This window comes from Myiozetetes cayanensis, unplaced genomic scaffold (assembly GCF_022539395.1).
Source record: "Myiozetetes cayanensis isolate MyiCay16 unplaced genomic scaffold, myiCay2020 scf17, whole genome shotgun sequence".
NCBI lineage: Eukaryota > Metazoa > Chordata > Aves > Passeriformes > Tyrannidae > Myiozetetes > Myiozetetes cayanensis.
In genome coordinates, this window is record NW_026087378.1 from 237902 (window position 1) to 261844 (window position 23943).

The 23943-nt window shown below is 58.1% G+C and overlaps 3 protein-coding genes across 3 annotated transcripts; all 3 read left to right on the top strand.

Moving 5' to 3' along the window:
- The first annotated feature begins 34 nt into the window (after positions 1 to 34).
- LOC126638209 (histidine--tRNA ligase, cytoplasmic-like) lies at positions 35 to 13382 on the top strand. Its single transcript, XM_050311911.1, is given in 14 exon segments — positions 35 to 161; positions 889 to 978; positions 2342 to 2461; positions 2632 to 2696; positions 2698 to 2725; positions 3467 to 3592; positions 5591 to 5698; positions 6870 to 6968; positions 9033 to 9126; positions 9232 to 9359; positions 9447 to 9689; positions 10896 to 11012; positions 12080 to 12226; positions 12898 to 13382. Coding segments are annotated over 14 exon segments (1506 nt in total). The 5' UTR covers positions 35 to 80; the 3' UTR covers positions 12958 to 13382.
- A 4727-nt stretch (positions 13383 to 18109) lies between these two features.
- On the top strand, positions 18110 to 22799 carry APBB3 (amyloid beta precursor protein binding family B member 3). The gene is made up of 14 exons (XM_050311914.1): positions 18110 to 18187; positions 19046 to 19236; positions 19546 to 19622; positions 19857 to 19914; positions 20104 to 20244; positions 20604 to 20731; positions 20848 to 20853; positions 20933 to 21047; positions 21136 to 21223; positions 21351 to 21434; positions 21567 to 21682; positions 21776 to 21958; positions 22031 to 22435; positions 22682 to 22799. The coding sequence occupies exons 1-13, from the start codon at positions 18139 to 18141 to the stop codon at positions 22250 to 22252; spliced, it is 1458 nt and encodes a 485-aa protein (XP_050167871.1). The 5' UTR covers positions 18110 to 18138; the 3' UTR covers positions 22253 to 22435; positions 22682 to 22799.
- SRA1 (steroid receptor RNA activator 1) lies at positions 22411 to 23920 on the top strand. The gene is made up of 4 exons (XM_050312456.1): positions 22411 to 22435; positions 22735 to 23138; positions 23295 to 23403; positions 23510 to 23920. Exons 1-4 carry the CDS (start codon positions 22411 to 22413, stop codon positions 23719 to 23721), a joined length of 750 nt encoding a protein of 249 aa, XP_050168413.1. The 3' UTR covers positions 23722 to 23920.
- Positions 23921 to 23943: the final 23 nt, after the last annotated feature.

The following is a 23943-nucleotide window of genomic DNA, read 5'->3' on the forward strand; positions in this document are numbered from 1 at the left end:
CCAGGCCGGGCCTGTGGCGGTTTCGTTTCCCGGTCGCGGCGCGTGCGCGGCCCGCAGTTCCCGGCGGGCTCGGGGCGGCCATGGCGGCGCAGGAGGCGGCCGTGCGGGCACAGGCGGAGGCGGTGCGGAGGCTCAAGCAGGACAAGGCCGACCCCGACGAGGTGCCGGGGAGCTCCGGGGATTCCCGGGAACGGGGTGCCTTTCATGGGGGAGAGGAGCGGCGCGAACTGGGAGCGGGGGCGCTGGGAAGATCGGGAGGGGCGGGGAATGGGGCGCTGCGGGTGTTGAGGTGAGGGAAGAGGGGCTGGGGAGAGGGTGCGTGGGGTTGCCGGGCTCACGGGGAGGGTGCCGTGGGCAGCTGGGGGTACTGGGAAGCGGAGGGGGCTGAGGGCGCAGGGGAGGCTGGAACTGGTGGTACTGGTGTTGGATGGAAGGATGCTGGGGGTGTGGGGTGGGGAGGAGGGTGCTGGAGGCGGCTGGTGGTGGGTGCATGAAGCAGGAGCTGGTGGGTGGGGATGGGCCCTGGGGAGACGCGTGTGGGTGGTGGGGATTGGGATGGTCATTGGGGAGACACGGGGGATGTGGGTGGGCACTGGGTAGTGGGGATTGGGATGGGTACGAGGGAGACAGATGTGGGTGGCGACTGAGGCGGTGGGAGTCAGGGAATGGTGGGGGTGCTGAGATGGGAGGGTTTGTATCAGAAGTGGGAAATACCGGAGGGGAGCAGGGAGTGCCCCTCTGGTTGCTGAGAAAGTGGGAATAGCGGGTGTGTTGAGGCTGGGTAGTCTGGGCACGCTGCGAAGGCTGAGGCTGAAGGTACTGGGGAGGGCTGTGGGCTGGGCCTGGCGGGTGAGCTTATCTCCAGCTCCCTGCTTGTTCCCTCCCCAGATTGCGAAGGAGGTGGCAAAGCTGCTGGAGATGAAGGCCCAGCTGGGGGGAGATGAGGGGAAACCCAAGTTTGTGCTCAAGACCCCAAAGGTAACTGCCCCCAGGACACTCCTGTGTCCCTCTGTGTGCACATCCTCCCCCAGCACCCCACACACACCTCTGGGCAAAAACCCCAGCACAGCACACCTGCCTTTGCTCTCATTTCTGTTTCCCTTTTGCTTTTAGCAGCAGGGGGGAGAGGGGCGGAAACATCTTTGACAGCATCTGGCCTGGATGCTTATATGACAAGTCATGACTGCTGCTCACAAACAAACCAGGTTGTGGTGATGCTACTGACATAGGAGATCACAGAAATATGGAATGGTTTGGGTCGGAAGGGGCCTCAAAACTCATGTAGGTCCAATCCCCTGCCCTGGACAGGGACACCTTCCACTATCCCAGGTTGCTCCAAGCCCCATCCAACCTGGCTTTGAACACTTCCAGGATGGGGCAGCCACAGCTTCTCTGGGCAGCCTGTGCCAGGGCCTCACCACTCTCACACGGCAGAATTTCTTCCCAGTACCTAAATGTCTCAAAACTGTCTCCCTTTTCCATTTCCTTTGTTGTGTGTTTTGGTAAATGTAATTGTGGTGTGCCCCTAGAAAGTTGAAGGGTATTTCACTGTTTGAGGTTGTGGAGAAGGGGATTTTGCAGCTCTGTGAGTGCCAGGGAAACACAGTTGAGTTTCCAGCCTATCTCAGCCCCGTCAGCGCCAGCTGAAGGCTGCCCATCCTGGAGCAACCTGTGAGTGGAAGATTAGAAGTGCCTGATCTCTGCTTCCTCCTGCCTGCAGGTCCTAGAGGGTGAAAGTGGAAGGTCTGGTTAATTAACAATGATTTATTTTTTGCTGAGAGCCTAAAGGTGGTCACTGAAACAATTCAGTGACCCTTAAAAGCAAAGAAATAGGAAGTGAGCACATCCTGGTGAAATATATACAGGCATTTCACAGTATTGCATTTTAAAAGATGATTTTTCTCTGTGTTTGGAAATCGTAGAGCTGCTGGTTGTTCCACATGTTCAGAGCATGCCTTTCCTCTGATTCTACACCTTGGGGTGGCTCGTTGGGCAGGGGTCTGGCTTATAGGTGTGAATCAGAGCTGGGGGCAGGTCCTGGCTGCGCTGTCAGAATCAGAAGCTCTGAACTCTGACTGTTGGATCTGTTTTAGCTCCTTTTTTTCCTGTATCGTGAAACTCTTGACTTAGATTTCTCTCTGCAGGTCACAGCAGACTCTGTCTGAGCTCTGTCCTGATGTTTTCCAATGTTTTTTGGTGCTGCTTTTCACCAATACCTGGTGTCTGGGCCTGGTCTCTCTGGCTCTATTGGCAGCTTCTTCATGTTGTTTCTGGCATCTCTTTCACTTCATGCCTCTCACCCGAAGTGTCCTTCGCTCCTTCTTTCCTTCCCTCACCCCAGGGCACACGGGACTACGGCCCCAAGCAAATGGCCATCCGGGAGAGGGTCTTCAGTGCCATCATCTCCTGCTTCAAGCGCCACGGGGCAGAAGTCATTGACACGCCGGTGTTCGAGCTGAAGGTGAGTGAGGGCACAGCAGGTTTTCTGAGCTAGGGAGGATCCTCCACTTGAAAGTGCTGAGGGCTGAGTTTCCTTCTTCCAGCCCCTGGGTACCCTCACTTTCTCTCCTGCTCCAGGGCTCTTCCCTTGCCACTGAAGGTGCTGTTTGTTCGTGTGTTGTTGTGTTGTAGGAGACGCTGACGGGGAAATACGGGGAAGACTCGAAGCTCATCTACGATCTGAAGGATCAAGGGGGAGCTGCTGTCCCTGCGCTACGACCTGACAGTATCCTGCCACAGCCTGAGGGGCCTGGCCTGGCCTCCTTCTGGGGCACTGCTGCCCTGAGGGGGAGGGAGGACCCTGAACTGACAGGGAGAGCATGAGCAGGCAATGTGGTTCAGTGGGTGCAGAACCCTTGCTCTGGTATTTACTGTGTCCTGCTTCTGTTTGGGGAAGGAATGCTTAGAGTCATGGAATATCCTCAGTTGGAAGGGACCCACAAGGGTCATCAAGTCCAACTCCTGGTCCTGCACAGGACACCCCAACAATCCCATCCTGTTCCTCAGAGTGTTGTCTAAATGCTTTTTGAGCTCTGGCAGCCTTGGGGCTGTGCCCACTGCCCTGGGGAGCCTGTTCAGTGCCCAACCACCCTCTGGGGGATGGACCTTTTCCTAATATCCAACCTAAACCTGCCCTGACACAGCCCCACGCCCCGTGTGTGTGGAGGTAAGGAAGATTTGTACTGAGTGGGGTTTCTCAGGGTACCCAGACCAGGCTGCTGCAGCACACAGCCCACATGAGACTGAGATGCTGCTGGAAGATGCCTCAAGGGACACTTAATAGCAGCATGTGTGGGCAGCTGTGGAGACCTTGGGGGGCAGTGACAAGTCCAGCTGTCTCTTAGCAGTTCTTCACCCCACAGGTGCTGGGTTTGGGGAGGATAGTGAGGACACAGCGCTGCCTGTGACTGGTAACTGGGAGGGGGGATGATCCCTCCCTGTTCCCATCCTTAACCCTCTGTCCCAGGTGCCCTTTGCTCGCTACCTGGCCATGAACAAGATCACCAACATCAAGCGCTACCACATTGCCAAGGTGTACAGGAGGGACAACCCCGCCATGACCCGGGGCCGCTACCGCGAGTTCTACCAGTGTGTGAGTCTGGCTGTGGGCAGGGACACTGCGGGGCGAGGCCGTGGGCTGGGCAGCGCCCGTGGGCACGTGGCACTGTCAAAATGCAGGATCCAGCGCTGTGTAACCCTCCCCTGTGGCTGTGGAAAGCTCTGGAGGATTCACTAATCTTCTCCTTAGCGTGCCCTCATGAGTGTGAAAAGCAGCTGGGGAGCGGGAGAGTAGGAGTGACAGCTGTGACAGGGTGTTGGTGTGGTGGGCACCTTTGTCACAGAGCCCCCAGGTATCACCACCTTCTCCCTGTGGGGGAGGGCAGCTCTTTGCTCCATCCTGCAGTGCTTGCCAGCTGGGTGGAGGGGAACAATTTCCTTCTGATCCCAAATCTGGCAACGGTTCAGCTCTGGGTGTGTTAGCAGGACACACAAACCAGACTAGGCTGTGGCCTACGTTACTTGTGTGCTGTGTTCAGTCAGTCTTCACTTCAAAGGAAGGGAAGACCCAGAGACCAAATTACAGAACAGATAACAAAGCAATTTCCTTCGTGGCTCTCTTCATGGTAGCCCTGAGGAACAGCTTTGTTCTGCTGTACTGACACAGTCCCCAGGGGCTCAAATTGCAAACAGTTATTTTGTTTGAAAATATTCCTACTTCATCCTGCAGTCTCTGGGGATACCTTCCAGCTTCAGCTTGGTGATTCCCATTTCTGAACAACTCGGGGTCTTCACCTGCTGTCCCATCTGAAAGACTGTTCCAAGATAGCTCACTCTTAGGATGGCTAGAAATGGTCTTCTAATATCCAGGCTAAATTTATTTGTATCTGAGTTCTTCTCCTTGTTTAAAGAGTTCAGTTCTTTAAACAGTAGCTGTCATCCCTTGATATGGATTCTTTCCCTTTCCTAGATAAACATTTTGAAAATGTTTAGAGAAATCTTCCCCTCCTTAGGCCACACCTAAATCAAGCTGTTACCTTCTTTCCCTGGAGTTATGGAGGGAAATTATGTTTTTTCTTCTCTGCTCAGCCTAGGAGCTTTTTCTTCCTCTTTTCTTCAGTATAGTTCACCAGCCCCTGCCCTGTTTTTTTCAGTGAGATTTCACCTGTGCCATGTACAGTGATAGCAGCACTTTCCTGACTGTACTTGCTCACTCAACTTCCACAGGGATTGCATCAGCCCTTCTTGCACTCAGCTGATAGGGATTAACCGATGTGATGTCATCTCTTTCCTCCTCCAGTTTATTTTGGGAGCTTGGTGAAGCCCTGTTGAAATTTACCCACTTAGTTAAAATTAGTCCTGGACCCAAAATCTCACTGAAGACTTTGCATTTGGGGATTCCTAAACAGGAGTCAAAGAAGGGCTCTCTTGTTGCTTCTGTGTTTTATTTCTCTCTGAACACTGATGCTGTCCTTGTTTTTCTCCAGTCATGGGATATCAGCCTATTAAAGCATCTTGATGCTGGGTTTTAGTTGTTCTATGTGCTAGTTCATCTTACAATCTCTGGTGGGAACCACTCAAGCTTCTTGATCTCTTTTTCTGTCTTGGCAGTTGAAACTTTGGTTATGCCTCAGTTTTGCTTCTCTTGTCTTCTTCCCTGATCATTAACTTGATTGGCATGTGTGTTAAAAAAACCCCCATCCTAAGAATCAAGGCAAAACACTTGGCATTTAGGTCACAGCAAATGAAAAGTAGTTTTCTCCTCCCTTTCTTGGTTCCTTTGTTCTATTTATTTACTGCTGATGGCTGTGCTGGCTCCTTTCTGTTGTTTTTTTCAAGGATCTCTGTTTCAGAGTGTCACAGGGTCAGGGGAGCAGGTCACAGCATCCAAGCTCTTGGCAGTGCAGTGGACACAGCAGCACTGCTGCCTTCTGTGAAAGAAGGTCCTAACCCACATCCCATCCCTTCTGGATCCCATCTGCAAGGGACAGTGCTCTCTCACCTCCCATTTCTGTTGGTTTCTGTTACCAGCAGAGCTGAAGCTGTTCTGCTGCAGCCGTGAATTGCTCACTGCCTTTTCCTCTGCCCCCAGGACTTCGACATCGCCGGGCAGTTCGACCCGATGATTCCCGATGCCGAGTGCCTGAAGATCGTGCACGAGATCCTGAGTGACCTGCAGCTCGGGGACTTTGTCATCAAGGTGAGGCCAGGGGGGTTCCCTGTGCCACGGTGGAGGCACAGTGCTTGTTGTTCCTGGGGTTTTACACAGCAGTGCCTGTTCCCACTCTCAAGCCTGATCCAGGAGTTGATCCCATCTCTGCCTCATCACGCTAAAGGCTGGACCTGAGCTTGGGCTGGGAATGCCAGGAGGTTTAGGAGGTTTCCTGAGTCTGTAGTTGGCAGAGCTCTCTCCAGGACTAACCCCATCCCCCTGCCAAATTCCAGCAGCCAAGAGAACCATAGAATCCCAGAATGGTTTGGGTTGGAAGGGACCTTAAAGGTCATCCAGTTCCAACCCCCTGCCATGAGCAGGGGCACCTTCCACTAGCCCAGGTTGCTCCAAGCCCCATCCAACTTGGCCTTCAGCAGTTCCAGGGATGGGGCAGCCACAGCTTCTCTGTGCAACCTGTGCCAGGGCCTACCCACCCCTTTAGTAAAGAATTTCTCCCTAATATCTGTCTCAGCAGGTCATGACTATCATGTTCACTGCCTGCAGTACAACAGGCTCTGGTCCAGGATCCCTGCTCTTATCCAGCTCCTGATGCCCCCTTAGCAGGGACATCTGCTCAGTGTGTGTGATGTTGCCTGCAGACTCCTGCCTTCCCAGCAAGTCCTGTCTGGACCTGAGGCATTTTCAGTGCCCATGGAAATGTGAATGCAGCTGAGCCTTTGGCCTCAATTACCTGCTGTTACAGAACACAATTAAACTATGGAATTCAATGTGCTATCATTAAAAAAAATAAATCCTTAGTGAGGTTTTAGCACAGTCAGATATCCCTTTCCTCTTATACTGACAAGGCACTGAATTCATCTTCTTGACCCATGGTCAATTCTTGAGCTATTTTTACATGTCTACATGAGAGGACTCATAGGCCCTGATGGTTTTTTGTCTCTGAGTGGAGGTGTCTGTGGCTCTAGAAGGAAATGTGGCGGCTCTGCCCAGGCTTGGTAGGAGGCAGTGGTGCTATTTGGCTGCTCTGGGCAGCTCAGCTGTGCAGGAATGGGAAGGAGAAATGGCAGACAGGGAAAACAAAAAGTCTTGGCAGATATCTAGTTTCTCCTGCATTCTTAAACCTAGAGGGGAGAGAAACTGGACATGGCTGAAGCATCTGTTTGAGTCCATAATTCCTGATGTGCTTCCTCTCCCCCAGGTCAACGACCGGCGCATCCTCGATGGGATGTTTGCGGTTTGTGGGGTCCCAGACAGCAAGTTCCGAACCATCTGCTCCAGCGTGGACAAACTGGATAAGGTATGGGCTGCAGCTGCTGCTGCTGGAGTCTCAGTGAGCCTCCTGTCCCCCTGTCCTGCCGTGGTCCATGAGAAGTGGCTGGGAAATACTGATTAACGACGAGTTATTCTTGTTCCCACCTTTCCCTGGAGGGGAGGCATGCAGGGCACAGCAGTCACACAGGAAAAGTGGATCCTCTGCTTTATTCTCCAGTATCCCACGAGGTCCTAATAATTGGAAAGGAGGGAGGGGAGAAATGCTCTTCATGTGGGAGGTTCAACATCCCAAAGCTTCCCCTGCTAAAGGTGTTGCTGCTTATGAACCAGGCTCATGAAAAACTGCACCAGACTGGGCCAGGGCATTGAAATGCCCTGCTGAATGCATTGGGTTGAGTCAGGTGGTGTGAAGAATTGCAGTTGTGTCCTGGAATTCCAGTACAGCCCAGATTGGAAGGGATCTTGAAAGATCATCCAGTGTAACCTTTACTAAAATTTCAGACTTCAGTTGCAAGGCGAGCGTGACATAAAGGTTAAGTCTCTGGTAATGCAGGAGTAGAGGAGTGCAGTCCTAAATGACTGTGTAATAGTCTGCAGGACAGTTTGGAGGTGACAGGGCAGAGCAAAACAGAAATCCACAAGTGAGTCAGCTGGCACAGTCGTGGTGTTGTCCAGGACCCTGCTCATACACACTGTCCTGCAAGGTGCTGCTGTTGTTGTTTGGTGACGTGGTGTTCAGCATCCCTGGGGAGGACACAGAGCCTGCAGCCACGTTCCTGCATGATCCAGGAACCACTGGACAGCCTGTGCCTCTGGATGTGTGTAGGACCCTCAGGAAACAGCAGTGAGAGGTGAGGTGGGTGCATATGGGGGAGGTTTCTGTATTTTACCTGGAAACAGAGGAGAGGATTTGGAGTGAGAAGGAGTAAGAGATCCCTGGTCACTTCATCCACACTCTGTTGATTTGGGCTGGTAGCTCAGGTACTTTTGTCATGCTGAGAATAGATGTGACTATGTGTGTGGTTTACCCAGGTTTGGTGTGACACAGAAAAGCCACCTCAGTGAGGAACTTCCCCTGTAGGACACAAGGCAGGAGGTGCCCACTGGTTTGGGCTCAGCAAGCTGCCTGGAGAGCACTGGCTGTCCTGAGGGTCTCTGAGGGATTCAGGCCATTTTGTGGCTTTTGGGAGGAGGGAAAGGTGCCAAAGTAGGGGCAACTGATTGTCCTGACTGTAGGCCCTTGTTAGGTAAAGATGCTGGAGATCAGTTTATAATTGTGTTCTGAGTGCTCCTAACCTTCCTGTGAGACCCTGCTAAACACAGCAGCCTCGTGTCTCATGTCATGTGGTCACTGTTTTGTTTAAGGGGGAGCTGCCTTTTCCCTTGGTGGCCTCGTTGGATGGTCAGGTGAAGTCAGCTGGGGGAAGTTTCACAGCTCTGTTATCAGGGAGATCTGTTGTACAGGCATGACTAATGTGTGGGGCTTGGGGGCTATGTATGTGTGGAAAATCAGTAGGAAGGGCCCACTGGGCTCTTTTAGAACGGGATTGTTTCCTTGTTGTGATTTATCTCAGTGCAGCTGGATGGGATCAAGACCCTGGTTCTCTTTGACCCCTTGGTCAGTGGGAAAACTGCAGCTTATTCTGCTTACATTGGGGTTTTGCATCACCCAGCCATCTCCTCACACCTTTCCAGGTGTTCCATGACCAGCAGTGCTTTCCTGAGTGATATTTATGACTAGGTACCTAACCAGGGAAGGAACAGCAGCAAGGTGGCTTTCAGGTTCAGTGTTTTCACAGTATTGATGTTCAGTTCTGGACAGAAAATAAAACCCAAAGTATCTTTGTAGGGTTGGGGCACAAACAGACTGCGCAGAGGTACAAGAAATGGAATTAGGACCACATGACTGTGCTCTGAGAGCTGCTACTTCTCTCATGCACCTTTTAACCACACTGAGGGGTTTCTGCCATGCAGAGATCTCTTGGTGGCAGATGTGTCTGTTCATCTGCATGTGCAGGGCCACCAGAACTATCCCTGGGGGAGCCCACATCCCTGGCTCAGTGGCTGATGCCCTTCTGTGCCCCCACAGGTGCCGTGGGAGGAAGTGAGGAGCGAGATGGTGGGAGAGAAGGGGCTCTCTCCCGAGGCTGCAGATCGCATCGGGGAGTACGTCCAGCTCCACGGTGAGCACTGTGGGGTGGAGCCCCTGGGCTTGTTCTGGGGCTGGAGGGTGCCCAGGGCACACACAGGGCTGGCCGGGGCCACCGTGGCACGTCTGGTTCCTACAGGTGGGCTGGACCTGATCGAGCGGCTCCTGCAGGACCCGAAGCTGTCGCAGAACAAGCTGGCCAAGGAGGGGCTGGGGGACATGAAGCTGCTGTTTGAGTACCTGACCCTGTTTGGCATCACAGGGAAGGTGAGGAGGGGCGAGGGCAGGGGGAGTGCTGTCCTGGTGTCCCCCTGAGCGCCCGGTGACGGGGCCGCCCTGGTGCCCTCCCTGCAGATCTCCTTCGACCTGAGCCTGGCCCGGGGCCTGGACTATTACACGGGGGTGATCTTCGAGGCCGTGCTGCTGCAGCAGGAGAACGAGCACGTGGAGGAGCTGGTGGGCGTGGGGAGCGTGGCTGGAGGCGGCCGCTACGACGGGCTGGTGGGGATGTTTGATCCCAAGGGCCGGAAGGTGCCCTGCGTGGGGGTCAGCATTGGGATCGAGCGGATCTTCTCCATCCTGGAGCAGAGGCTGGAGGTACGTGCCTTTGGTGCTCAACAAGCAATGGTTTACATCTTCCCCCAGCATCCCCAGTCCAGCAGATGCTGAAGGGAGTGTTCCTTGCCGTAGCCTCTGGAGAAGCCAGCCAGGCCTCTGCTGTGCTCTGCAGCAGGAGTCAGAGCCGGGACATGACCTCCAAATCTCTCTGGCCTGGCAGATGATCTTCGGGGCTCCCACTGAAGGCAAGATCCCTCTTCCCGCAGGCCTCAGACACGGCTTCTGCTGCTGGCTGAGGGAGGTGCTTAAATCCTCAGCAATGCCAGGTACCCAGGGCAGGGGCCTTGGTGTTCCCCACTGCACCAGACGTCTGTGACCCCAGGTTCTCCTTGGCAGGACAGCATTGCTCTTCAAAAGGAAACAGCAGCTTCACACAATCCATTTGTCCTGCCTATGGCACTGCAGAGATGAGACAGGGATCAGATGTCCCAGGGCAGGAAGCAAAGTGTCTCTGAGGGTTTCCCAGATACCTTTTTCGTCTTTCCCTGTCCTCAGAGTTGCTGTGCCAGTGTGTCCTCCATCCCAATCAATGGGTGTAAAATAGGTCCTTTGTAAAAAGACCTTTGTAAAAAGACCTCCCAAAACACTGCTGCACATTCTTCTCCCCCAGAGGCCTGGTGTTGGTTCTTTCTTGGCAGCCAGACACAACTGGAATTTCTAAGTAGAAGCTGAATTCCTCCCCCATCACCTCCGGTCCTGGCCAGGTTTGTTCCTCTGCAGGTGACCTTTTAAAGACTTCTCCCTTCAGCAAGGCAGCAGGAAAATGCCACGTGGAGTATCCAGCATCTGCCACAGGAGCTGGTGAAGCATCTCAGTTGGCTGCTGTTAATTTAACCCGTAGTTGGCAGCTCAGCTGCAGAGCAGAACTTCTGTCCACCTCCTCCAGGGCTTACTGCTCCTGAACTGCTCAGGGCAGATCTCTGGGAGGCCCTTGGATGTAGAGGAACAGGAAGGAGGCTGTCTTAAGCACTCCATCATGGAACAACTGCAGGAAATGAGATTCTGCTCCAGGGTGGGGTCTATGGAACATCCCTGAATCTGAGTTTATGCTGGTTGATTCATCCTGCTGAGCCTGATCCTCCTCACTGCTGAATCGACAGACCTGGGGTGGTGACCCATCCTGCTCACAGAATCTGATCCCTCAGTTATGTCTGTGGCATCTTTTGAGTCTTGTCCCCTCTCTAGGCCTCTGAGGAGAAGATCAGGACAACAGAGACGCAGGTGCTGGTGGCCTCTGCCCAGAAGAAGCTCCTTGAAGAGCGGCTGAAGCTCATCTCTGAGCTGTGGGATGCTGGAATCAAGGTATGACCTGCTGATGGCAAAGTCAGGAGCTGCCTGGTCTACTCTGTGTGCCAGGAATGGACCAGATCTGGCTTGGCTTTGGGAGGAAGGCGCTGCCAGGGAGCAGGTGGGGGCACTCTGCCTCTTCCCAGTGTCCCAAATCCAGGAAGGGCAGCAGGGCTTGGTTAGCCCTGTAACAGTGCAGGGCTGCTCTGTGTCTGGTACCTCTGGACAGATTCCCAGTGGGCACACATATGAGGGAGGGGAATATCCCAGTTCTCTTTGGGCTCCTGGGCCTGTAGGGACATCCCAGTGACACGGACTGGAGATGTCTGTAAACACCCCTCCAGGGATGGTGATTCCACCACTGCCCTGGACAGCCTAAGCCAGTGCCTGACCACCCTTTTTGGGGAAGGAATTTTCCCAACATCCAACCTAAACCTCCCCTGCCGCAACTTGAGGCCATTTCCTCTTGTCCTGTCCCTTTTTCCCTGGGAACAGAGCCTGACCCCCCCCCCAGCTCCCCCCTCCTGTCAGGGAGTTGCAGAGAGCAAGAACGTTCCCCCTGAGCCTCCTTTTCTCCAGGCTGATCCCTCCCAGCTCTCCTCCTGCTGCTCCAGCCCCTTCCCCAGCTCCATTCCCATCTCTGGGCACTCTCCAGCCCCTCAATGTCTGTCTTGTGAAAGGCTCAGAACTGGACACAGCCAGCACAGGGGGCAGTCACTGCCCTGCTCCTGGTGGCCACTATTTCTGACACAGGCCAGGATGCCCTTGGCCCTCTGGCCCACCTGGGCACACACTGGCTCCTGTTCAGCCACTGCCAACCAGCACCCCCAGGGCCTTTCCCACTGGGCATCTTTCCAGCCACACTGCCCCAGGCCTGCAGCTCTGCAGGGGTGGTTGTGACCCCAGAGTGCAGGACCCAGCACGTGGCCTTGTTAAACCTGGAGCCCAGCCTGCTCCCTGAGCCCGTCCTCTTCCCCACCACACAAGCACAGGCTCACCAGACCAACCCAGCAGTGCCTGGCTGAGGGGGTGCAGTGAAACAGCCCTGTCTGATGCCGGTGTCGTGCCCTGGTTCTCTCCAGGCAGAGATGCTGTACAAGAAGAACCCCAAGCTGCTGAACCAGCTGCAGTACTGTGAGGACAGCGGCATCCCCCTGGTCGCCATTGTGGGCGAGCAGGAGCTCAAGGATGGAGTCGTCAAGCTGCGGATTGTGGCAACCAGGGAGGAGGTGAGGCCTGTGGCAGCTTTGCCGTGGGGTGATGGGCTCTGTGACCCCCTCAGCCCAGTCCTCCAGTCCCAGTGGGCTTTCCAGCGACTTCTGTAACACCCCCCATTCCAGTTCCTGGCCCTATTGCAGCTTCCTGGAGCTATGGAGAGCTGGTGGCTCCAGCTCTGGAGAGTTTTCTGCTGTGTGGTCTCCCTGAACTCCCAGCTGTTTGTTCCTCAGTTCAGGAGCCTGAAGGGGTGATTCAGTGGGCTTTTTGTCCACGACACAGGACCATTGATGAAGGTCCTGGAGGTGCCCTCTTAGAACGAGTGGGAACGAGCAGGACTTGCAACCCTGTAACCCTGCAGGGCTGCTCTGTGCCTGTTGTCTCAGGGCAGATTCCCAAATCAGGCAGCACTGGAACCAGTGCATAGGTCACTGGCTGGATCACTGGCTTTAGAACCAGTAGGAAAGAGTGGGAAGAGCGCTGCCCTCCCAACCACTGGTCAGGAGAGGGCTTGTTGGGATTGCAGGCAGATTCCTGCTCGGACAGGTTCGACTCTTGTGGGTCCTGCAGCCCATTCCATCCCCACAGAGGGGCTGGTGACACCCCAGCGTGACCTCCAGAGACTGTGGTGGCACATCAAGCTGCTGGAGTTGTATTGAAGCAACTTTGTGCTCCCCCTGTGTAGGTCAACATCCGCAGGGAGAGCCTGGTGGAGGAGATCAGGACGCGAACGAGCCAGCCCTAAACCCCTCCTGGACACATCTGCTCCTTGGTTGGGTTCTGGCTGACAGATTTCCTCCTATGAATGCCTTGGCCAGGCTGTGCAGCAGCGGGCGGGGGTCGGGGGGGCTCTCAAAGCTGTATTTATTCTTGTCTCACGCCCTCCCTCCCTCCCCCGGCGGGAGCAGAGGCTGCTCCGGCTCCCGCGCCCTGCCCTGGCCCTCGAGATGTCGCTGGGAAGGCGTTGTGGGAGCGGCTCTGGCAGACCCCTCTGCCGCAGCGACCCGTGGAGCCCCAGCAGACCCCGGGGGGCTTGGCTGCAGCTTCTTGTTCCCGTCGCTTTGAATAACCATCCCGGCCCGTCTGGCTGCAGGGCGGTGACCTTCTCCCCAGCAAAATGTAACGGCGCTGCTCCCAGAGACACAATAAATAAATCTGTCTGTCCCCCGCCGTGACTCCTGTCCCTGCTCGCCGCTCGGGGCAGCGATTTGCTCACCTGCCTGGCTGAGCCGGAGCCGGTTTTTAAAGGTCACCGTGGCTGTTGCTGCAGCCGCGATGTTCCCTCCTGCCTCCGCATCCCCGCGCCGCTGCCACACCGTGACAGGTCCCCCCAGAGCCGGCGGGAGCTCCACGAGCAGCTCCCCCTGCCCCAGTCACGGGTGGGACGGGCCCCCACGATGCCCTGGGGGTGCCTCGGGGTGCCCCCCGCCCTCCTCGCTGCTGCCCCACACGTCTGGCCGGGTGTCCCCAGATCAGGGCAGTTTTAAACCCGCGGCTCCCTCGCTTGGACGGAGGGCGGGGGTCCCCCAGCCCCGTCCGGGGAGGAGCAGGGGCGTCGCTGGGACCTTCCACAGCCCGTCCCGAGCAGCGGGAACAGCAGCGGGAGCTGCGGTGATGGAGGCAGAGCAGGGCACCGTCGGGGCACTTTGCCCCCCTTGCCATCCCTTTCCTTCCCTACCCCTCCCTTGCATTACTTTTCCTTCCCCACTCTTCCCACGCCTTTTCTCGCCTTTCCTATCCCTTATCCCTCCCTTGCCCCTTGTGCCAGTGGGAGCTCCCCGAGGGGTTCTATGGGGCCTTTGGGGCTGGGCCCCCTGGATCGTATTTTTATTTTATTCCATTCTGGTTTTTTATTCTATTACTAGATACGTGATATTTATTTAAATAAAGGTTGTAGGCCTGGGGTTGAAACACCAACTGTGGGACCAAGGCGGGGGGACATAAAGGCCCTGGGACTGGAGCCAGATCCAAACCCATGTGGAGCTGAAATGGAAATGCCAGGGCTGGAGCTGAAATAAATCCCGTGGGGAAGAGGATGGAGCTGTAGCTCAGGGGCTACAGAAGCTGCCTGGGGGTGTTCCAGCCTCCCCAGTGGTACCAGAGGGCTCAGGGCTGACCCTGGGGCTCTGAACCAGCACTAGGGCACCTTTGGGATGCCACGCTCAGCAACACAAAATATGAGGCCATATAGTGACTTCAGACCCTGTCCAGTTTGCTGTCTGCAAACACAAACATGAGGAAATGTGGGAGATAATCTGTGTTTTAACATCACTATAAGACAAATGGAGCTTCCTCTTCATAAACTGCCAAATATGAGCATATTATATAGCCATAAACCTAGAGAATTACCAAAATTAAAATTAAATAATGTCCTTATTGAAATACTAATAACACCAGGCACTAATTCTTACCTGGTTTAAATGAAGACAAATGGTATCTCTGTAGCTGAAGTTTGATGTTGATGCAATATTTCCCCCCAAAATAATTTATATTAGGTACATAACTTAAGGCTTAAATGTCTCCTTGTGATCCTTTTTAGTACACACCTCAAGTCTTTACTCATCGTAATTATTAGGTGGTGGAACTAATTAAAAAGAGAGCAGTACTGCCACAATGGAGGTCATTTAGACTTTGGTTTAAAGCAGTAAAAATATGCTTAGAGCTCCTTGCATCACTAGCAGGAATCCTGTAAATTAACAAAGGAAAACAGCCCATTTGTGCTGGTGATTCAGTGGTTGAAGAGTTGCAAAGTTCTAACTAATTCCTGCACTAATGATGCAGCTGAAGCTCTTTGGTGACCTGGGGGTGCTGGTTTCTGGGAAATTTCAGAACTGTCTCCAAGAAATCAGATGAAGACAAGAGCAGCATTTACTATTACTAATACTCAGAATTTTAGCTGTTCATTCAAAAATCCTATCAATTATTCGTGCTCCAGAGTGTGTGTGCTTCAAATTGCCAGGGAATTGATTTCCTCCACCCCCAGGCTTTCTGAGATGAGTTAGTAGTAGGTGGCAGGAAAATTTAAATGTGTTATCTGTGTGAAGGCACTTGAGAAACTGAAACTATGGACATTCTGCAGCCTCTGTTATGAGAGGGGTGTGAAATTATTGGAGGATATTTGATAATTACTGATAACTGAATCTGGGCTGAACAGTGTGATCTTGGTTTTTCAATAGCTGGGAGGAAAGTGAGGGGAAAGTGGAATCACCATGTAATATTTCTCTTGATTTTTTTTATGAAGGGTTTTCATGAGCTGAAAATTATTGATCAGTCACAACAGAAACCTCCTTCTCTGGTGTGAATGAAGACCTGCATCAGAAAAGTTACATGATGGAAGGTGAATTTTTTTTTTGAAGGAGATTCTGTCCTTTGCTTCAGGAGCAGCACAGAGAGAAACTTTGTGGGTTTATCTCCTGAAAGTCTTCCATATACAAAAAAAATCTGGATAGGAGTCAAGTTATTTGTTTTGTTATTTTAGGTAAAACTGAGCTGGACCTGCTGAGATCTGAATCTGATTCCAGCTATGGAGTGTTTTCATGAGGTGTGATGAGCCTGGTTAGGGGTCTTTCTTTTGATCTGTAGTTTACAGATCTGAGAACCCAGGCAGCTCCAAGGGAGCTGAGTTGGTTTTTCTCTTTCTGAGCAAAGTGTCAGAAGGCCTGAAAGATCCCCCTTGTATTGTGAGGAGATTTAGCTAATTATTGCCCTAGGAAGGTATAATTCAAGCCAAGGAGAAATATTATGCCCCTTCTCTAGGATTTCATTATTCAGGCCAGAAGAAGGGAGTCCTGGTCTCCAGCCCAGCATAAAAAAATTACACCTGCCACTGCATTTCTCCTTCAAGCACAAATCAAGTGAAACCAAATCCAGGTCTTTCACTCTTCAGGGCCAACACCAGAAAATTACAAGAGATGTACAATTACAGGATGTCTCATGCCTTTCCATGTGGAGTATAAGGAGTATAAGCTTTCCTTATCCTTATCCTTGCACTTTCCTTATCTTTATCCTCTTGTGAACCAGTAAAAAGCTGCCCCTGTCTCCCAGGCAGCTCTGAACAGGGAGTAGAGCTGCACAGAAGAAACATGATTTAATGAGGGTCTAGGAACAGACTGCAGTGCTGAAACAAGCTGCCAAGGCAGGCAAGAATATCTGCCACTGCCTACACACCACCAAAACCTTTCCTCTGCTCTCTGTTTTCCCATGCTTGTCCCTCCTCTAGTCCCTCCCTTTCCCTTTCCTACGTCTGTTCCCCTAAACATCCCATATGACGTTTCAGACAATCCCTGGGTTCTGCTCTGCACCATCTCCACATTCTCCTCCCTCTCTGTAAGTCTCATATCTCAGTGCACCATCACTGCTCTGAAGATTTCATGACATACCCAGGATAAAATTACCTTCAGTACATCACCTTGGTGGGCTTGGATGAGCAGGAAGAGGAGCAGGAACAGTCTGTGTTGGGGTTGCTGCCTCTCGTCTGGTCAGCCCAGTGCAGTTTTTGGAAGTGAAATGTGTTTTGAACTAAGGACAAGGACAAATATTCAGCACAGTGTTACGAGTCACCATAAGCTTGTTCCTCGTAGGGGAGAGATCACTCCTGGGGGAAAAACAAACAAACAAACAAACAAAAACAAACAAACAAACAAAGGCAGCATCACTTGACCTGGGCAAATCAGGGGTCAAAGTAAGATGTGTGACCCCTCAGACACGATCTGAATGCAGGGAGATGTGAGCCTCCCTTGCTCCTGCCGTGTTGGGGTGGGTGGGGTTGGGCAAATAATGTCCCAAGGACACAGTGCTAAAATGGGGTCTTAGAAATCCAACTAACTCTGGACAGATGCAGAAGGAAAATCCTGTAGCCAAAAAAACCCGGCTGGCAACAGAAGAGACAGATGTTATTGTGGAGAGCTACAAAGCTGGATTATGGAGCTGGTGCCAGTGGATGTGAGCAAGGTTAAAATGCCTGTAGGAGAGGAGGGTGTCTCACAAAATCAGGGACGGGGTAGCCCCCGGAGTGCATGAACAGGGCCAAGCAAAGAGGCAACACCTCACTGGAAGAGAGGGAACAAGCATGGAAAATCCATTTTACACTTCTAAAACTGCAAACTCTGTGGATGAATGCCTGTGGAAAGGATCAGGGCAGCTGAGGTGGCCTGGGAGGCTCAAGGACATGAGATGTATGCAGGACTACAAACCTGGCTCTGAAGAAGGAAAGATTAAGAGGCCACGATGGACTGACAGGACAAGCCACATAGAGCAATCCATCTTGGAATATTTCATCAGGCACCTGTAGCTTGGAAGGACTTTGCCCCTAGCAGCACATGAGGGGCTCTGTGGGGGAATTGGGGGGTACAGTGAATGTCTCCAGAGCTTCTGTCCCTGGGACTGAACATTATCCAGGATTGTCTGCTCAGGGTAGCTTGGAAAAAAGTCTCAAACTGGAGATGCAAAGCTCTTGGCCCCTGGTGAGAAGGGGGAGGTGACCAGCATGGACATTTGGGTGCCTTCAGCACTGAGTGCTGGAGGCTGAGCACAGGTGGAGGGGAATGGGCAGACCTGGGCATGCATGGAGGGGAAAAAACGTGGGATAAGGGTGATCTGTGGGGTCAGGGAGGGGAATGGAGGAACCCTAAGAGCGGGTGGAGGGAATGGGAGGAACATGAGGGCACAAGGGGTTGACTCGGCCCCGCTGCCGCACTCAGGAACCTCCTTTCCAGCCCCAAAAGCCCCTTCTCTCCCCAGCGTCTCTTTTTCTGCCCCGACACACCCGAAAGGCCCCGGACACGCCCGCACCTTCCCTATCTCGCCCTGTCGAACCCCCCGCGCCCCCTCCCCCGTCCCTCTCAGCCCCCGCCCCGGTCCCGCCCCGGTCCCGCCTCTGCCGCCGCAGCCGCCGCGGGTCCGGGCCTGGGCAGGCGGCGGCGGGGCCATGCTGGGCAAGGACTACATGCTGGCCATCGTCCTGGTCAACTGCGACGGTCAGCGCGGGGCAGGGCGGGCACGGGCGGGGGCACAGCCCGCGGCACCAGCCCCGCGTCTGGGGCCGCGGAGCAGCTGGGGGACCGCGCTGCGGGATCGGTGCCGGCTTGCGGGGCCGGCGCTGAGTTGCGGGGCGGGGCTGGGGGTTTCGGGGCCGGGGCCGGGTGGGTCCTGCGGGTCGGAGCGGCGGCCGCGCCCGGCGCTGTCCGCGGTGCTGATCGGGGCCCGCCCAGCCCCGCCAAGGTCGCGGGAACCCCCCCACCCCATCCCCTGGGCACCTCCGCCCTCCTGCACCCCTCTCACCCCGGAGCACCCCCTCCCACCCCTGGGACCTCCCATCCCCGGGACCTCCCACCCCGGGACCCCCCATCCCCTGGGACCCCGGCCGGTCGGGACGCGCCTCCCCCGCGGGCCCAGGCTCGCTCCGGCCGAGCTGCGCCACGGGATCGTGTCCGTGCCCGCGCGGGGCTCGGGGGAGGCGGCTGCAGCCCCCGGGGCACCACCCTCGGCCCGCACCCCGGGGTCTGTGCCGGCCCTTTCCTGGGCTGGGCTGGCGGCCGCGGGCCCTGCCCCGAAGCCCCGCGGGATGACCGGCCCGGCAGGCCCGGAATGCCCCGCCGGGGTCCCGCTGTCCCCGCACGTCAGCCAGGCAGGTCCCCGCAGCGGGGTCTGCCAGCACCGCAGCCTGGCTGGCGCTGTGCCATGTTCCCTCGCCACGCTCCTCTCCCGGGCCGTGAGCCCAGCCACGCACCCAGGGGCCACCGCAGCACCCTTTCGCTGCTGGGTAAAGCATCCCGCAGCTGGGGTACCTTCCCTCCCCACTCCCTGCCTCACATGCTCTGTCTGTCTCTGCACAGACAATCTCTGGAGCGACCAGAGCCTGGAGACAGACCCCGACCTCCCCCCAGGCTGGAGGAAAATCTGTGACTCTCTGGGCACCTACTACTGGCATGTGCCAACGGGCACGACGCAATGGCAGCACCCTGCACGCACCACCGGCCCAGGAGGGCACCCGGAGGCTGACGGAGAGGAGACGCTACAGGGAAGGGTAGGGGATGTGGGTACAGGGGGTGGTGGCTTGTGTTGCACCCCACCCCCGGCAGGAGCCTGCTGAAGGGCCCTCTGGGCCAGCCTCCCCTCGGAGCAAGCCTGTCTCTGTCACCCCAAAGTCTTGCTCAGCCCATTCCTGGCCAGGGTTAGGCCCCCTGAAAAGCTCCATCAGGTCCCATGGTAGTTTTGGCCTCACTCTGGCCCCGCTGGATCCCCACAGGCCCATTGCTGTCCTGGGAGCGAGGGCTCCTACCTGGTGCCTCCTGACAGCCTGTCTTGTTGCCCTCCCTTTCCTCTTGTCTCCCAGGAATGCCAGGCCCCCGGAGTGAAGCACTCGGCAAAGGACAGGCCCATTCCCAGCCCCATGGCTTCGCTGACCCGGAGGTAGGGCTACCCTGGTGCTCTGCTGCCTTGTTTATGGGGCACGACTGATCCTTCACTACCACTGGGTGCTTGCAGAGCAGCCCCCCATGCTGGAACCAGCAGGACCACCCCCATGGGATGCTTCCCAGCTGGTGGCATGGGGGTATGGTGGTGCCAGGGCATCCCTGGCACTTCCCTGGGTGCCCCAGGGACCCCGCAGAGGGAGATGCCACCCACTGCTCTGTCCCTCTGCAGGCCCTCACTGTCCTGGCATGGAGAGGACATCCAGCACAGCGCAGAGCCCGGCTCCAAGGTACTGCATCCCGCCGGCTCCGCTGCCGCAGCGTGGGCAGGGGCTGGCAGGAGAGGAAGCGGGTGGCAGCTGGCAGGGACGTGGATGGGTGGGAGCCAGAGCAGGGGTGATCCCGCTGGCACGGTGAGGGGCGCAGGGCAGAGGTGGCTGTGCCAGCGGGCACTGGAGCCCCAGCGTGTCTCTGCTCAGTGCTTTGCCGTGCGCTCGCTGGGCTGGGTGGAGATCCCCGAGGAGGACCTGGCACCGGGCAAGAGCAGCATCGCCGTCAACAACTGCATCCAGCAGCTCTCCAACAGCAAGGGCCAGGGCTCTGCGGAGAACCGGGGTGAGGTGAGAGCCTGGGACGGGGCTGCCAGGCAGGGTCCCACTGCCGAGGCTGGATCGTGCTGGGGGGAGCAGGGACCAGTGCCAGTGGCAGAATCTACCCTCCACCCAGGGTATCCATGTGATGGTTCCAGGTGTGGGGCAGGTAGGTCTGGCAGGGCTGTTTCCTGGGGACAGTGCCAGGAGTGCCTGGTGGGTCCCCACACGTGGGAATTGCATCTGGGAAGGGCAGGGGTGGGAATCAGGGCTGTTCCCACACTTGGGGCTGAGTAGGCTGGGAGGACAGGGGTGTCCCTACATGTGGACTGGGTTCTGGGGAAGCCCAGGCTGTCTGCCAGGCTGAGGGAGCCGCTGCCCCTCCACAGGGCCAGGACCTGGTGATGATCCTGAAGAAGGACACCATGAGCCTGGTGGACCCCCTCGACCGCAGCCTCATCCACCGCCAGCCCATCCTCAACATCCGTGTCTGGGGCGTTGGCTGCAACAATGGCAGGTGCTGGGGCCAGGGCAGAGCTGGGGGCTGGGGGTGGCTCTGCCCGCTTGGGGGGAAGGCACCCCAGCAGTGACCTGTCCCCTCTCCTCCCTCCCCGACTGCCACCGTGGCTGCAGGGACAGGTAAGTGGGCACAGGGCTGGGGGGCAGTGCCGGGAAGGGGCTCTGTCAGGGTCTCACTGGTTTGCTCATGGCCTTGCAGAGACTTTGCCTTCGTGGCCAGTGACAAGGACACCTGCGTCCTCAAGTGTCACGTCTTCCACTGCAACGTGCCCGCCAAGGGCATCGCCAAGGCCCTGCATGAAATGTGCTCCAAGGTGGGATTCACAGGGGCCCTGCTGGGTGTGAGCACAGCCCAGGAGTCTTGGAGGTGAGGGAAGGCACCGGGACCCCCATCTGTTGCAGATCGTGGCTGAGCGAGCCGTGGCCAGCAGCCGCCTGCCCCGCGCTGCCACGCTGGAGCCCATCTCCACCGAGGACCTGCCACTGCAAGGTACCGTCCCCCAGTGCTCCCCCTGCCCACAGCCCGCCCTCGGGCAGCGGGGCTGTCCAGCAGCCAGAGCCCGGGGTCCTGGGGGATGGGGGACACAGGGGTACCCCCACCTCTCCCGTGCTGGCAGTGGACATCCTGGAGGCGGTGAGGCAGTCGATGCAGACCTACGAGGCGCTGTACATCGGCAGCCTGCCCGTGCCCAGGGCCATGGGTAAGCACCGCTGCCCCCCACCCCCGCAGCTGGGGGACGAGCAGCAAAGCCCCTCGGTGCTCCGCGGGGCGGCCGAGCAGCCGCGTCCCGGGGCCGGTGGGACGGGGTGGGACGGGGTGTCCCGCTCCGCAGGGATGGACGTGTTGAACGAGGCCATCGAGAAGCTGACGAGGCGGCCCGGGCGGGAGAGCTGGACGCCCTCCCTCATCTACGTGTCGGACACGGCCATGAGGGTTCAGCCGGCGCAGGTTGGAGGGCACGGGGGGCTCCGGCCGGGGTGCCCCCGGCGGGGCGGGCCCGGGGGGCGGCCAAGGCTGGACGGGCCCGCGGGGTGCCCGCAGGAGCCCGAGGAGGCGGCGAACATCTGGGAGTGCCAGGTGCGGTACGTGACCTTCCTGGGGGTGGGCCGGGACGCGCACACCTTCGCGCTCATCGTGGACACGGGGCGACGCTTCCAGTGCGCGGCCTTCTGGTGCGAGCCCGACGCGGGCACCATCTCGGAGGCGGTGCAGGCCGCCTGCATGGTGAGCCCCGGGCGGCGGGCGGGGGCGGCCCCGGTGCGGAGCCCCCCGCGCTGCCCGCCCTGTCCCCCGCAGGTGCAGTACCAGAAGTGCCTCGTGGCCGCCGCGCCGGGGGCGAAGGCGAAGAGCGGGCCGGGCCGGGGCCGGGCCGGACCGGCGGCCGCGGGGGACGGAGCCCGCGGGGCGGCCAAGGCGGGGGGGGGCGGCGGCGGAGCGGGTGCCGGGGCCCGCAAGAGGGGCCTCTTCTCCTTCCTGGAGGTTTTCCGCCTCCGGCGGACCCTCCTGCACAGCCCGTAGCGGGCCGGGCCGGGGCCGGGGCTGGAGCCGCCGGGGGAGAGCCCCGACCCCGGCACCGACCCCGGTCCCGGCCCGGCGGGGCGGGGACTCGCCCGGCCCCTCCCTCCCCGCCCTCCCCCGGCGGGCGGAAGGGGCCGGCCCGGCCGTGACGTGGCGGGATGGCGGAGCCCTACGTGAGACCGGGTGAGGGGGCGCGGGGCGCTTCCGGCACGGGGGCACCGGCGGGGCCCGGGGGCACCGGGACGCTGTGGGTCTGCCCGGGGCGGGGACCGGCCCGGCGGGACCGGCCCCTTGGGAAGGGTGTCCGTGCGCGGGGAGGTGCCGGGGCCGTGCCGGGGGTGGGGAGAGCCGGGAGGAGCCGTGCCGGGGTGGGGGGTCCCCCTCGGTGTCCTCCCCCCGCGGTCTCACCGCGCTCCTTCGCCGCCTCAGGGAACCAGGAGCGCGGCTGGAACGACCCCCCCCAGTTCTCGTACGGGCTGCAGGCGCAGGCCGGGGGCTCCCGCCGGACACCGCTCACCCGCCGGGCCCCCGCCCGAGGGGACACCCCAGGTCAGCACCGCCCGAGCCCCCGCCCGCCCCTCGGCCCCGCCCGGAGCCCCGGGGGCCGCTCCCCGCTTGGACCCGGCGTGCGGGGCCCCGGGCCGGGCTGACGGGCTCCGCGCCGCCGCCTCTGCCCCGCAGGTGCCCCCCGGCCCCGGGCAGTGCCCCCGCGGACCCCTCCGCGCCGCCCCCCCGGGCGCTGGGGCCGCCCCCGCTGGGGCCCGTGGGCGCTGCCCCGCGGGCCGAGGCGCGGCCGTGCCCGGAGGAGCGGGAGTGCAGCGTGTCCGCCGACACCGTGCTCGCCCCGCTGCGGGCGGCCCTGGACTCCTGCCGGCCCTCGGTGCAGGTGAGCCCGGGCCCCTCCCGCCGCCTCGGGCCCCGCGGTGCGGGGACTGCCCGTCCCCGGGACACCTGAGGGGCGGGGAGAGCCGCCCCTGCCCCGGGCGCTGCCCAGAGCTGGTGGGGGCAGATCCCCCGGCTCCCAGCTCACCTCTGCTTCCAGAAACAAGTGTGCAATGACATCGGGCGGCGGCTGACAGTGCTGGAGGACGCGTGGGCTCAGGGGAAGCTGTCAGCACCGGTGAGGAAGAGGATGAGCCTCCTGGTGGAAGGTACGGGGCGAGGGGGCTGCAGCCGGGCCAGCGGCGGGCCCTGCGTCGGGGGCACCCGTGGGAAGGTGGGTCCTGCACCCCCTGACAGGTTCCCTTGTCCTGGCAGAGCTCCAGCAGCAGCACTGGGACGCGGCTGACGAGATCCACCGCTCGCTCATGGTGGACCACGTGAACGAGGTGAGCCAGTGGATGGTGGGCGTCAAGCGCCTCATCGCCGAGACACGGAACCTGCCCGACACAGCGACCGACGGCAGCGCCGAGACCGAGCCTGACACCGAGCCTAAGACCGAGACCGAGCCGGGCCAGGAGGAGCCCTGAAGGCGGGGCCGGGGCTGTGGACTGTGAGCGGGGCAGCCCCTGCCCAGGGCTGCCGGCAGGAGCAGGGCCCCTGCTGCCAGAGGGAGTCGGGGCACCCCCTCTGCCTCCCAATCCTCATCCAGGAACAGGGGATTTTAATCATTGCGACATTTTAGTGGCGATTCATTATGTTTAATAAACAACACCAACCTGCCCCCGGCCACAGTCTGCCTGAGGGTTCTG

Coding starts and splice junctions, on each gene's coding strand:
- APBB3 (XM_050311914.1), top strand. CDS start 18,139: ATGCTGGGCAAGGACTACATGCTGGCCATCGTCCTGGTCAACTGCGAC. Junction 18,188..19,045: donor CGTCCTGGTCAACTGCGACG/GTCAGCGCGGGG, acceptor GTCTCTGCACAG/ACAATCTCTGGAGCGACCAG. Junction 21,683..21,775: donor TGAGGGTTCAGCCGGCGCAG/GTTGGAGGGCAC, acceptor GGGTGCCCGCAG/GAGCCCGAGGAGGCGGCGAA.
- SRA1 (XM_050312456.1), top strand. CDS start 22,411: ATGGCGGAGCCCTACGTGAGACCGG. Junction 23,139..23,294: donor CCTGCCGGCCCTCGGTGCAG/GTGAGCCCGGGC, acceptor CTCTGCTTCCAG/AAACAAGTGTGCAATGACAT. Junction 23,404..23,509: donor GATGAGCCTCCTGGTGGAAG/GTACGGGGCGAG, acceptor TTGTCCTGGCAG/AGCTCCAGCAGCAGCACTGG.